This window comes from Myotis lucifugus, unplaced genomic scaffold, assembly GCF_000147115.1.
Source record: "Myotis lucifugus unplaced genomic scaffold, Myoluc2.0 scaffold_45, whole genome shotgun sequence".
Taxonomy (NCBI): Eukaryota; Metazoa; Chordata; class Mammalia; order Chiroptera; family Vespertilionidae; genus Myotis; species Myotis lucifugus.
In genome coordinates, this window is record NW_005871093.1 from 6,624,968 (window position 1) to 6,639,051 (window position 14,084).

Here is a 14,084-nt window from a genome sequence, read left to right on the forward strand (position 1 = left end):
GAAACCAGGGATGCTGCTAAACATCCCATTGTGCGCAGGACTAGCCCCGTGACAAACAGTTATTACCCAGAGTATCACTTGTTTCAAGGAACCCTGCTCTGGTCCCTGTAGCAGCATCCTCAGGCTAGTGAGACTAAAGCTTCCAATCAGTTGGATGCAGGTGAAAGTCCCTGCCTTCATGATGTTTGCAGGAAACTGAGAAAGGTGGCACACAAAATAAATAATATGTGAATTGTGTTTTATGTTAGATAGCAAGCAGTAAGTGTTAATCAGGGAGTGGAAGTGAGGGTTAGGAAAGGTTGATTTGAAGTTTGTGCTTCAGTGGCATTGGCAAGGGGCAGAGAGAGACTGAAGGAAGGGCAGGAGAGGGGCAAGTCCTGCAGTGCTTTTCAGTCACTCAGAGGGACTGCTTTCATTCTGAAAGAGGGAGCCAAGGAAAGATTAGGGCTGCTGTGGATGGAGGTAAGGGCTGCTGCAGTCGAGAGACCAGGTGCAAGGTAATCGCAGTGATCATCTTTTGGCAAGTGCTTAGAAGCATGGCCTAAATTTATTTTTTTCTTTTTCTCCCTAATCTTCAGGTTTGATTTTATTTATATAAGCTAAGCTAAGCACAGGGTGTTACCCAATATTTGCTACTTAAGAAGTCAAAGGTAATGGTACATCCATGTAAGAGAATTATGTAACAATAATGAGTTTTACAAAGTTTTAGAGGCACATAAAATACTTACGGCATAATATGTGAAAATAGCAGGGAAGGTTTTTCAGTATGATTCTCAGCTACCTGGATGTGTGTGCCTAGATGGGAAGAAATGCATTGCAGTATAAATGATGTGCTTTCCTTTGGTGGTTAGATTATGGATGATTTCATTTTCTTTATACTTTTTTGTTTCAGTTTTTTAAGTGAAGCTGCATAGGTTTCATCATTAGACATATTTTTATTTATTTATTTATTTTTATAAATCCTCACCAGAGGATATTTCCTCCCCCCCCCCCCCATTGATGTTTAGAGAGAGTAGAAGGGAGGGAGGATTGGGGGGGGAGAGAGAGAGGGAAAGAGAGAGAGAGAGAAACACACCCATGTTCTCACGTCAGTTGGTTGCTTCCCACATACCCCGACCAGGCCAGGGATGGAACCTGCAACCCAGATACGTGCTCTTGACTGAGAATCGAACCCGAGACCCTTCGGTGTGTGGGCCGATGCTCTAACCATGAGCAATGCCGGCCAGGGCTAGAAATCGTTTTTAAAGCCTCATTGAGTCTGCGCCACAGCAATTCTTTGACCTAAACTTTCAGCATCCCCCACTCCTGCCCAGGAGCGTGGATCCCCTGCTGCTACTTGATCCTTTTGGGCCACAGGTTTTTTATCTAAAGAGTGCTCTCTATCCTTCACCCAAAAGTTGGGAAGAACAACCAATGCCAGACTTTAGGTCAAATGGCACCATGACCCCTTATATACTGTGATCATATTAATTTAACTTGGTTGTAGGAAAAAATAAAACTCCATTTGTTTTGGGGTGCTAGCAGATTAACCATTTATATGTAATATTCCTTACAAAACAGGCACCATGCGGGCTGTGCGGAGGCACCTGTTTTCCCAGCTCTCAGCCCCGGGCCGGGGCATTGTCTGGGAGTGGCTGAATGACGATGGCTCCTGGACAGCCTATGAAGCCAGCATTTGTGACTATCTGGAGCAGCAGGTGGCCAGGGGCAACCAGCTTGTGGACTTGGCACCTTTGGGGTACAACTACATCGTCAACTACGCCACCCACATACAGACCAACAAGGTTTCGAACTACTGCCGTAGTGTGCGGCGCCAAGCAGGGCCCCCTTACCCAGTGACCACCATCATCGCTCCACCAGGCCACACGGGAGTCGCCTGCTCTTGCCATCAGTGCCTCAACAGTGGCGGAACTGGCCCTGTGTCAGGTCGCTATCGCCACTCCATGACCAGCCTCCCTGCATACCCTACCCCTCAGACCCCCCAAAGGACTGCTGTTATCTTTGGGGCCCACCAGGCCTTTGCCCCATACAATAAGCCCTCACTCTCTGGAGCTAGGTCTGCACCCAGGCTGAACACCACCAACCCCTGGGGTGGGGTGCTGCCCTCCTTGGGGAACCAGCCCTTTTACTGCTCCAGCCTCTCCCACCTGGGACCTCAGCGCCAGCCCCCAGGATCATCCACTGCCAGTGGAGCCAGGTATCTTGTGTTATTGAGGGTTGTTTTGTCCACCTGTGTACCTTGTCAGCAGGCTTGAGTTTTGCTTTTCCTTAGTTGGGAAGACTCACCCAAATAGCTGCAGACTTAGCACCTGCTTCTTTTGTTGTTTCTGCTATGTCATCTGCTTTGCATGTGCCTTGTGGTGCCACAGCTGTCCACAGCCTTGCATCCCACAAAGCCTTGACCTCTGGGACTTGAGTGTTGATAATTGCCACACAGGTTAAAACCAGTAATCCCTCCATTCACTCAGGAGAATCGCACTCTCTGTGTAGAGCAGCTAACCACTTTTGACTGTGCCTGTGTGCCATGTAGCTGGTACCATGTGCCTGAGAACATTTCACTGACATTTCACCTCATAGACATGGAAGGTTCAGTCCCCTCCCTAAGTCCACAGTCTTGTCCAGGAGAAAGTTTTGAGCTCAGCGTTGGTTGAGGGGAGAGCAAAATGTTGGGGAGGGGCACTTAGGAGGTGGCAACAGATGACATAGGACAGTCCCTCTGTGCTGATGCATTCCAGCCCGCTGTCTATCAGAGCTCTCTGCACCTGAGAAACAGGCCCCATCCAGACCAGTTGGCACTTAAAAGTGAGAAAAGTTCCTGGAGTGGCCAGTTGGGCTGTGCTCCTGGGGTGCTCAGACACCTGTCACTGACAAGGGCCTTGTCATTGATCATTACTGAGAGTGTTGGGTTTGGAGGACATTTTGAGAATTCACAGTGGTAGTTGGGATGGGGGCTGATTTCTGAGATAGGGTGACCTGGGCAGGTAGTGACTGGACATGTGGGCCCATGGCTGCCCTGTTTCTCAGGGAGTCAGCATCTTGTTGATTTGCACTGCTGTGAGCCAGTCAGCATCTTGTTGCTGCCTCACTCACCCAGCTCCATCCCTGCCCACTTGACCACAGTGAGGGCTGAAGCTTTCTAGTGTCGCCAAGTGTTGGGGTCCAACCCCAACGGGTCCAGGGATCCCCAAAGGTGTGGACAGAGTCGGCGAAGAATGAATGACATGGAAACTGGGTTCAGTTCATCAGCATAGCGAGGTTCTCCCTCCAGGATCTCCAGCGAAGTTCTGGCTAGGATCTCCAGCGAAGTTCTGGTCAGGATCTCCAACCAAGTTCTGGTGCCATGTTCTCCCGCTAGGTTCTGTCTAGGTTCTCCAGTGAAGTTCTGTAGCCAGGTTCTGTCCAGGATCTTTTGCCATGTTCTCTGGCTAGGTTCTGGTTAGGAGCTGATGAGGATCTGATGAGGATCTGATGAGGATCTGATCAGGTTGTGTTGTTTATTGTCTTGTTACATCCGTATTTATACCAGCCGATTTTAATCCTGTCAATTTCTATTACAAAGGTTAGGGCGTTTCTTATCTCCATTCCAGGGAGTAAAGATTATGTAGCTTAACTACCCGCCTGGCACTTAATTAAGGGGTTGTATCCCCTCCCTAACCTCAGGAAAAGATCCCCACCTGGGGAAACAACCTTTCTCGGAGAGGTGACCTTGGTCAAAACACATGGCACTAAGGAGAGCAAACATTAAGAACAGTATGCCATATACGTCAGGTACCTCGAAACATATGCTGTGCAGATGTTCCTTCTCTACAGCAAGGATGGACCGGCTCCCGGCAGCCAAGGCCTTGGCAGCATTTTTTAAAGCTGGGTTTCAGAGGACCCTGCCAACTTCTAGCAGACACAGTGACAACTGCCATTCACTGAGTACATGTTAAGCCAGTCCCATTGAGCAGGCTTTGTGAGTGATTTCATTCATCCTCATAACAGCCATGTGGTGAGTGGTGTCCTCAGCTTACGGGTGAGGACATTGAGGCTGACAAGGTTGGCAGCCCAGCTAGCAAGTGGCAGAGCTGGGATTAGAACGAGGCCCCAGAGTGGGCCATGTGGGACACATGGAGTTCCTGAAGCTCTCTTAAAGGCAGAGGAGAGGAAGATAGACGGTATCTAGAGGGATGAGTGTGAAGGAGTCCGACAGACAGGAGAGGAATGGGTCCTGGGTGGTCAGGGCATCTTCCTGGGCATTTTCTCCTGAGAGTTGGGGCATGTGGATCTAAGATTTTTCTGGGAATTGGGAGCACAGGGAGGTTTTACTTGAGCCTTCTCTGTGGACTTTTACACAGACATTAGCAAGTAGGACTCTGTGCGAGCCCAGTTCCACCCAGTGCCCTTTTGAGGCCCCTCCAATATGTGGGTCAGGCTCCTTTAGAGAGAAGTGTGCTATATCTGCCAGCCCAGAAGGATTGTCCGTAGGGCTAGAGCTTCTAGTTCGGCTTTGCCTAGCCTCCTGGGCTTCTTAAGTTCTTACAAATTATTTTAAGGCAAACTTCTGGATGATTCTAGAGGTGGGATCTGGGATTGAGCCAGGCAATTTATAAGCTTGGTTGCTTTCTCCCAGTACAGGGCTTCCATTGCTTTCACCTCCCCAGCCTGAGGCCTGAGAGACTGTTGATGTGGGCCCAACTGGTACAGGCCAAGCAAGTTACTGAAGGGAAAGTGGCTGGGCCAGACGGTCTTACCTTAATTGCTGGGCCATGCGTGTTGGTGCTTGTCCTGTATTGTAAGCCAGGAGGGAACCAGGCCAGCTGGCTCTGTTAGTTGAAACAGCCTCAAAGGGACCTGCCTACTAAGGTGGATGTTCATCTTTATCTCCTACAACTTTTTGGGAACTGGGAGGGGCGATCTTTACTTGCATGGGCCTATCCTCACTTAGAGAAAGTAGGTTTTCCTGTATCTAATTTGTAGTGGGGCCCTCTTCAGTTAACCCTTCTCTGATGGGTGTTGTAGAGCCAGAGGGGGCTTAATAAATGGCTGACTTCTTAACCCACTGAGGGTGGGAGGATTGGAAACACTTGGCAACTTGGTCTCCCTAGGGTCTGTGGTATAGTTCTTGAAGCCAAATGAATGCCAACAGCATTAGGTGAAAGTTACCATGTTTGTGGAGGAGAGGAGAAGGCAGCAGGGCATGCAGTGCCATGCACTGGAGAAGCCTGAGGACCGGCTGTGTTTAGTGGTAGCCACTGGAAAGAACACATGAGTAAAATAAAAATGTGTGGAACCCACGTGGTTTCAGATAGCTTCTTGCTCAATCGGGGTAAAACCTTGGCGGACTGATTTCCTTGTGCCCTGAGAGGCTTTCTGAGTAGGCAGCAGTACATGGAGAAGGTACATGATTTGTCACTGAGCTGCTGGATTTATGTAAATTTTCTGGTCATTGAAGTTTATCCCTTTAAGCACCAAACTTACGTTTTAATGATGTTGGATGGAAAACTTTCCAAAATGTGTCATGCATACTCTGTCTTCTTTAATAGAGGGTGTACCGGCTTGTGCATTTTAATGACTTGAGGTGGTGATTACGCCCAGCAGCCTGTTGCTGCTCTGGTGTGACTAAGCCTCGGCACGCTTTGTCTCTGCACTAAGCAGCCCTAGAAAATGGCTCTTGCAGTTTGCTTTCATTTGTTCTGTTCTTAGTGCCTGTCTCCCTCCCTCTAAGGCAGTGGTTCTCAACCTTCTGGCCCTTTAAATACAGTTCCTCATGTGTGACCCAACCATAAAATTATTTTCGTTGCTACTTCATAACTGTAATGTTGCTACTGTTATGAATCGTAATGTAAATATCTGACATGCAGGATGGTCTTAGGCGACCCCTGTGATAGGGTCATTCGACCCCCAAAGGGGTCGCGACCCACAGGTTGAGAACCGCTGCTCTAAGGGTACCCTACTCCCTCCTGCTGCTGGCCAGGCTCTTTAGGTTTGTGTGATTTGAAATCCTGGGTTCCAAGTGGGACTTTCCTCCTGACTCACTGCAGGTTTCTGGGCCAGCTCTATTCCCTTTCCAGGTCTCTCTTTTCACCTCTTAAAATTAAGGAGGTGGGTTGGCCAGTTTCTGAAGTTTCCTTTTGCTCTAATATTGCTGTTGGTTTTAGGGTTTAGTGAGGGCTCTGCAGAAAGGTGTTCGGCAGCCCGTCAGCTTTCCTGTACCCCCTTTGCTCCTCTGAGACCTGGAAACAATGGATGCTGATCAAGCCTCGTAACTGCCCTGAGGGCCTTTTGGAATTATTTTCATCTTACAGATAGAGAACTGGAAGCTCAGGAAGGGGACTCGACATGCCTAAGGGCACACAGCTTTAAGCAGGAGCAGGCACTAGAGGTGGGGTGTCAGATTCCGCATCTGCCGCTCCTTGTCCTGTACATGCCGGTTGGTGCTGGCTTCCTGGTCTTTGGGAAGCTGCAGGGAGGCCTTACATTTCCTTACTCTTCAGCCTCCTAGCGCTGCCCCTTACCTGTTACTGTCAAGTTCTGTCTGTCCTCATGTGTCATGTTCTCATCTCCATTGGGAAGCTCCAGGAGGTGGTCTCAGACAGGAAGGCCAGGTAGGCTTAGTAGGTAGACCCAGGAAGGCGAGAGGCAGAGAGGGAGGCTTGAGGCAGTGACTGGGGGAATTCTCAGAGAAGGGCACTGCACACGATGCCCCACAGAGGGAGCCTGCTGTTAGTCTGAGCCCTTTGAGGATGATGGAATGGATCGATGACCACCAAGGTTCTGTCCATCCTTGGGACTTCCCATCTTGGGAACCACTAGATCCTTTTTCTGCTTCATTCTCTCTGATCAGAGCAGGGAAATGGGGGGAGGAGCTAGGATAATTCATGGGGGAAGTGGCCACATTGGGAGACCCCTAAGCAAATAAAACTTAGTCATGATTCCTGGTTCTTGGTCCCTGTTCCAGGGTGAGTTGCCCACTGGAAGCCTCATTGCATATCTGTTTTCTGCTCTAGTTTTTGAGGGGATGAAACACAAAATTAGGTCTTCTCCCTTGGATATGTGCCTCTCTCTGGTGAAGGAAGACCCCACTTCCTGGAGCCCCTCTGGGCCGGTCGTGCTGAGCCCACTCAGTAGCCCATTAATTTTGTGCCATTGTAGAGCCAAACTTCAGCTTTCTGGCTTCCTGGTTAAGGGCTCAAGCTCCGCGCTCCCTGGAAGTTGGCTTGGGAGATGAAAGATGACTGGGAGGGCTATATCTTCTTGAATTACTTCATTTACAGAACCTGAGAATTGCAAAAATAATCTACTTTCCTTTTAAAAAACAAATGGGGGCCCTAGCCGGTTTGGCTCAGTGGATAGAGTGTCGGCCTGTGGACCAAAGGCTCGATTCTAGTCAAGGGCACGTACCTTGGTTGCAGGCTTCTCCCTGGCCTGGGCCCTGGACAGGGCTTGTGCAGTAGGCAAATAATCGATATGTTTCTCTCACATCAATGTTTCTGTCTTTCCCTCTCTCTTCTATTCTCCTTAAAAAATCAATGGAAAAATATCCTCGGGTGAGGATTAACAACAACAACAAAAAATTTAAAACACCAAAAATAAAAATAAGAAAACAAATGGGGGAAGAGGCTCAGAAATTAGGGTAGGGAGTTGAGGTGGAGCTTGTTCCAAATTAAACAGAGTTTAGTGGGCCAAAACCTTAGCCCAGGTGTCCTGAACACCCAGCCCCTCCATTGCATTATCAGAGCACTCTAGGTCCAGTTCCATTGTTCCTTTGGGCATGAGAGTGGATAAGGAGGGCAGGTAGCATGGTCACACAGGATATTCTGATTGGGAGAACAATCCAGGAATGAAAACAAGACAACCTCTTTCTTCACTCAGACATACCAGAGCACCTGCTGTGCTACAGACCCTGTGCGAGGCGCTGGCAGCTTCAGCACTAGCGCGGTGTGAGGTTTTTCTGGTTTGGATCAGAACCAGTCAGCTCCCTGTAGTTTCCACCAGCAGGATCTATGACCTATGGCTGGTGGTAGGGAAGGATCTGGGGCAGCTTCTGGAAGCATTTGCTGTAATCAGGCAAGTTGTTGGTTTACTGGCAGTTGTAAGGGTAGCACAGTAGACTGAAGCTGTCCATCATTTCCTGAGCCACCTTCCCAGTACCTGGTTCATGGCTAGGCTCAGTAGAAAAGAAACAAAGACCCTGTCCTTGACAAGTTCCAGTGTATGGATTAGGTGGAAGGGTTTCATAACTCTTTCTATTTCATCATTTTTAACAGGGGCAAGGATGGATGGGAGGACACAGGAACCAGGATTGGGGGTGTTGGCTGTCACCTTGGGCCATCTACACCAATTCTCCAGTGCAGGGCTCCCCCCAGCCATAATGGCATGGATTTGTTATCATTTAAAAATATAATGGCCCCTAGCGCAAGGTTGTGAGAGGTTGGCCTGACAATGGCCAAGAACAAATGGAAAGGGCAGAAGCCCAGGAATGTGTTTCACATAGCCAGCCAAAAAAAAAAAACTTCAAGGGTAAAAGTAAAGCAAAACTAGTTGCCACGAATCTTAAGAAGATAAACATTGTGAATGCTGAAAAAGCTAAAAGAATGAATGAAGCTTTTGTGGACATACAGAAGGATCTTGCTCACTTCTCTCAATGCCTTTCCCTCGAACATCTGCAGAAATAGCTGGCTCTTCAGCTGAGTCAGGAAAACAGACCAGTGAATGTTGATGAAGCTATAAGATTAATGGCTCAGTTGTAATGCACCTAGTGATGCATCAGATTCCCCCCAAAGACCAATAAATTAAATGCTTTATACAACGGCCTAGCCTGGTCTGTGTGGCTCAGTGGTTGAGCATCAACCCATGAACCAGGATGTCAGGGTTCGATTCCCAATCAGGGCACATGCTGGGTTGCAGGCTTGATCCCTAATGTGGGATGTGCTGGAGGCAGCCAATCAATGATTCTCTGTCATCATTGATGTTTCTCTCTCTCTCTCTGTCTCCTTTCTCTAAAATCAAAAGTGTATTTTTAAAAATATTTTTATTGATTTCAGAGAGGAAGAAAGAGGGAGAGAGAAACATCATTGATTAGCTGTCTCCTGCACACCGCCCCATCCCCCCCCACCTGGGGATCGAGACGGCAACCTGGGCATATGCCCTTGACTGGAATCGAACCTAGGACCCTTCAGTCCGCAGGCCGATGCTCTATCCACTGAGCCAAACCAGCCAGGGCTCAAAAGTGTATTTTTAAAAAGATATAATGGCCTAAAGCCAAATTAGTGACTTGAACATAGTCACTGTGAGAAGCAAGACCTTTTTTTTTAATCCCTTAATTTTGAACAATTTTATATTTACAGAAAAGTTACAAAGAGTAAAGAGAGTTTCCATATCTCCCTTACCTGACTTCTCATGTTAACAACTTTCATAACCATAGTGCAGTTTTCAGAACCAAAGAATTGTCATTGGTGCAATACTATTAATTAAACCAGTTTTCAACCACTCATCTCATTCTGTGTCTCATTCTTTACATCGTTGTCAATTCTCCTCTTTCTACCATTGTGACTGTTCCTTGGTCTTTCTTCATCTTCCTATAACACTGACACTTTCATAATTACTTTGTCAAATGTCTCTTAATTTGGGTTTGTCATATGTTTTCTTATAATTTGGACTGAGTTTTTGCAATCTTGGCAGAAACTGCAAAAATGGTGGTGTGTCCTTGGAGCATTGTTTCTTGGGGTTCCTGATACTGATTGGTCATATTAATGGCAATGTTGGTCTTGATCACTTGTTAGAGTGGCTTCTGCTGGATTTTTCTTCTACAGCTACCATAGAGCTCTCATTTTTGTGTGTGTGTGTGCTTATTATAGTTTTTTTTCATGTTTTTTTAATCTTTATTGTTCAGATTATTACAGTTGTTCCTCCTTTTTTCCCCCCAAAGCTCCCCTCCACCCGGTTCCTACTCCACCCTCTACCCTTACCCCCCAACACTGTCCTCATCCATAGGTGTACAATTTTTGTCCAGTCTCTTCCCGCACTGCCACACCCCTTTCCCCCCGAGAATTGTCAGTCCACTCCCTTTCTATGCTCCTGATTCTATTATATTCACCAGTTTATTCTGTTCATCAGATTTTTTATTCACTTGATTTTTAGATTCACTTGTTGATAGATATGTATTTGTTGTTTATAATTTTTATCTTTACCTTTTTCTTCTTCCTCCTCTTCTTAAAGAATACCTTTCAGCATTTCATATAATACTTGTTTGGTGGTGATGAATTCCTTTAGCTTTTTCTTATCTGTGAAGCTCTTTATCTGACCTTCAATTCTGAATGATAGCTTTGCTGGATAAAGTAATCTTGGTTGTAGGTTCTTGCTATTCATCACTTTGAATATTTCTTGCCATTCCCTTCTGGCCTGCATAGTTTCTGTTGAGAAAGCAGCTGACAATCGTATGGGTACTCCCTTGTAGGTAACTGACTGTTTTTCTCATGCTGCTTTTAAGATTCTCTCTTTGTCTTTTGCTCTTGGCATTTTAATTATGATGTGTCTTGGTGTGGTCCTCTTTGGATTCCTTTAGTTTGGGGTTCTCTGCGCTTCCTGGACTTGGAAGTCCATTCCTTTCACCAGGTAGGGGAAGTTTTGTGTCATTATTTCTTCAAATAGGTTTTCAATATCTTGCTCTCTCTCTTCTTCTGGCACCCCCATAATTCGGATGTTGGTACGCTTGAAGTTGTCCCAGAGGCTCCTTACACTATCTTCATGTTTTTGGATTCTTTTTTCTTTTTGCTTTTCCAGTTGGGTGTTTTTTACTTCTTTGTACTTCAAACCTTTGACTTGATTCTTGCAATCCTCTAGTCTGCTGTTGGATCTCTGTATAATATTCTTTATTTCAGTCAGTGTATGCTTAATTTCTAGTTGGTCCTTTTTCATATCCTCGAGGGTCTCACTAGACTTATTGAGGGTCTTACTAAATTTATCGGCGGTTTCTAGAAAATTCTTGAGTAACCTTATAACCGTGGTTTTGAACTCTATATCCAGTAGTTTGCTTTCCTCCATTTCTGTCATTTGTGACCTGTTTCTTTGTCTCCGCATTTTGGCTGCTTTCCTGTGTTGATAGAGTGGCTTTCTGTGCTAGGTGTCCTATAGGGCCTAGTGGCTCAGTCTCCCCAATTACCTGAGGTGGACACTCTTGGTGCACCCCTTTGTGGGCTGTGTGCACAGTCTTGTTGTAGTTAAGCCTTGATTGTAGTTGGTATCACTGGGAGGAATTGACCTCCAGGCCAATTGGCTGTGAGAATCAGCTGTGTCTACGGTGGGAGAACTTCTGTGCTGGAGACACCCTTATGGGGCAAGACTTGCTTCAGTGGGGCTTTGGTGCTCACTGAGTCTGCCTCCTGAGTATGTCCCTTATGGATCTGAGGAGTTGTAATCTGGATGGTCCCACTCTGATCACTGGGTACACTGGCACTTGGATCTCTAAGGAGGTGCTAATTTAGCCTCTGCCTGAGGCTACCCAGCAGGAGCTGTGGAGAGATCTGCAGATTCCTCTTCTTTGTTTGGGATTTGGAGGTGCCCAGATGAGGCCCAGCTGTGAAGCAATGCAAGCACTGTGGAGCCTTGGGCCTTCTTTTGGATGTTCTGGGTCTCTCTGACCCAGCTGCAGTTTGTTAGGTAATTTTAGATTGCAAAGGGCCAGCGCATTCATATGCAAAAGCCTCTGCGCACAGCTTGGGTGAGGCGGGGTCTCAGGGAATCAACAGGGCGGAGCAAACAGCTATGGCTGATCCTCAGTCCTGCCCTAAGAGGTCCAGGGTCTCGGTGTCCCGCGGTAATCGCTGCAAGCACCTCTGAGAGAAAGCCACCCTCAAGTTCCGCCGGCTGCCAGACAGTCCAGTTTCTCCCTGTATGAGTCTCGGTCCCCAGAGACTCGCCCGGAACTGGAGTTCAGATCAGTCGGGAGCTTGTGTCTCCCTCCTGATTGGAAAAGACAACCGAGTCCTCAGTTGCCAGCCCTTTCCCCATGCGCCTCCGTACCTCTGCACTTTACTTCTGCACCTCCTCTGAATCTCAGTGTGCTTTTCTCCTTCCTTTTAGTTGTAGAATTTCCACTCAGCCAGCCTTCCTGTGGTTCTGGATGATGTCCGTTTTGTCTTTTAGTTGTATTTTTGAAGTGGTTGTGCGAGGCATCAATTTCAGGTGTTTACCTCTGCCACCATCTTGGTGTCTCCTTCTAGAGCTCTCATTTTTATGAAGCTAGCAAGCTCAAAATTTTTTGTCTTCAGAGTCTCTGGATTTGCCAGGAAAACATTTTTTGATAGTTAAAGCTTCTTTGTAAAATGATGAGACCTCATACCCCAGCAGTCCCTGCCTGGCCTGAAGTTTGATTCTTGTCAAATGATTTTGCAGAGGAAGTGATGGTGGACCGGGCTCTGGGCTTAACATTTTGAAGTATTCGGATTCTATAGGTTAGTTTGGGTCTGAGAGTGGTGAAATTCAGATTTCTTTGCTCCTCTTTTCAGATGCTCTTCATCAGATCTTTAATTAAAAAAAGGAAAAAGCAGAAGCCCTCACTCACACAGAAGCAGCTATGAAAAGTGAAACTGTGAAGGGACCTTGGCAGCACCAGTGTGTCTCTAACCGGTGTTTCTCTGACTCTCCTTTCTGCTAAGTCAGCTCCACACACTAAACTTTGCTCTCTTCTCCCCAAGTGCCTCCATGCCCACCGGTCCTGTGAGCAACCCTGGGAGCATCCCCACCACTGTGCCCGTGCAGATGCCGAAGCCCAGCAGGGTCCAGCAAGCCCTTGCAGGTAGGCATGCTGCTCTCGGGCTCTGGGGTCTGGAACAGACTGTGTTTGGCAAGACTTAGGGGCAGTGGGAGGAGATTGTGGGGTGAGGGTCGTTACCCTCTGTGTTCTCATGGAAACCCAAATGGGCTCCTTTGAGGGGGCAGTGCCTCTTGTCAGTGATGGTGTACACCTGGTAAGTGAGCCTGGGGTACCCTTCCTTTCTCTCTTAGGGGGTGGGTACCCTGGTGTGGACCTTTCCCTATCTTTAAAATTCAAAAAGATTCTTTTTAATTTATTAATTTTTAGGGGGGTCGGGGACAGAGAGAGAGAGAAACATCAGTTTGTTGCTCCACCCATTTCTGTTTTTTTTGGTTGACTAGAGGCCCGGTGCATGAAATTTATGCACTGGAGGGTGGGGGTCCCTCAGCCTGGCCTGCGTCCTCTCAGGGAATGTCCGACCAACGGCTTAGGCCCGGCAGTCGGACAACCTTAGCGCTGCTGTGGAGGCGAGAGAGGCTGCCGCCACGCCGCTGCGCTTGCCAGCCGTGAGCCTGGATTCTGGCTGAGTGGCACTCCCCCTGTGGGAGCGCACTGACCACCAGGGGACAGCTCCTGCATTGAGCGTCTGCCCTCTGGTGGCCAGTGTGCGTCATAGTGACTGGATGATTTGCATATTAGCCTTTTATTATATAGGACTAGAGGCCCAGTGCACAAAAATTTGTGCACTCGGAGGGGGGAGGAGGGGGGGGGTCCCTCAGCCCGGCCTGTGCCCTCTCGCAGTCTGGGACCCCTCGGGAGATAACGACCTGCTGGTTTAGGCCTGCTCCCGGGTGGCAGAGGGCAGTCCCAATCCCTAGGTGCAGTCCCTGGCCAGGCTCAGAGCAGGGCTGATTGGGGAGTTGGGGTGCCACCCCCTGTCATGCACAGAGCAGGGCGGATCGGGAGGTTGCGATGCCACCCTCAGTCATGCTCAGGGTAGGGCCGATTGGGGGGTTGGGGCACCGCCCCCTGTCACACTCAAGGCAGGGTCGATGGGGAGGTTGCGGCGCCACCCCCGTCATGCACAGAGCAGGGCCAATCAGGGGGGTTGGGGCTCCGTACCCTGTCACGCACAGAGCAGGGTCCATCAGGGGGTTGGGGAGCTCCCCCCTGTCACGCACAGAGCAGGGCCCATCAGGGGGTTGGGGAGCTCCCCCTTGTCACGCACAGAGCAGGGCCGATCAGGGGGTTGAGGAGCTCCCCCATGTCACTCACAGAGTAGGGCCGATAGGGGAGTTGGGGCACTGCCCCCTGTCACACACAGAGCAGGGCAGATCAGGGGGTTGGG

At 48.4% G+C, this 14,084-nt stretch overlaps 1 protein-coding gene and 1 pseudogene across 11 annotated transcripts in view; both read left to right on the top strand.

Annotated features, from left to right (window-relative positions):
- The window catches only part of DTX2 (deltex E3 ubiquitin ligase 2), a 40,284-nt gene that overhangs the window by 12,035 nt on the left and 14,165 nt on the right, over positions 1–14,084 (top strand). For all 11 annotated transcript variants that reach the window (XM_023753480.1, XM_023753479.1, XM_023753482.1 and 8 more), the window contains 2 exons: positions 1,561–2,197; positions 12,678–12,778. In XM_023753480.1, coding sequence (XP_023609248.1) covers positions 1,561–2,197; positions 12,678–12,778 — 738 coding nt within the window. The remainder of the gene's footprint in view (positions 1–1,560; positions 2,198–12,677; positions 12,779–14,084) is intronic.
- Positions 5,888–8,792, top strand: LOC102439312 (annotated as a pseudogene).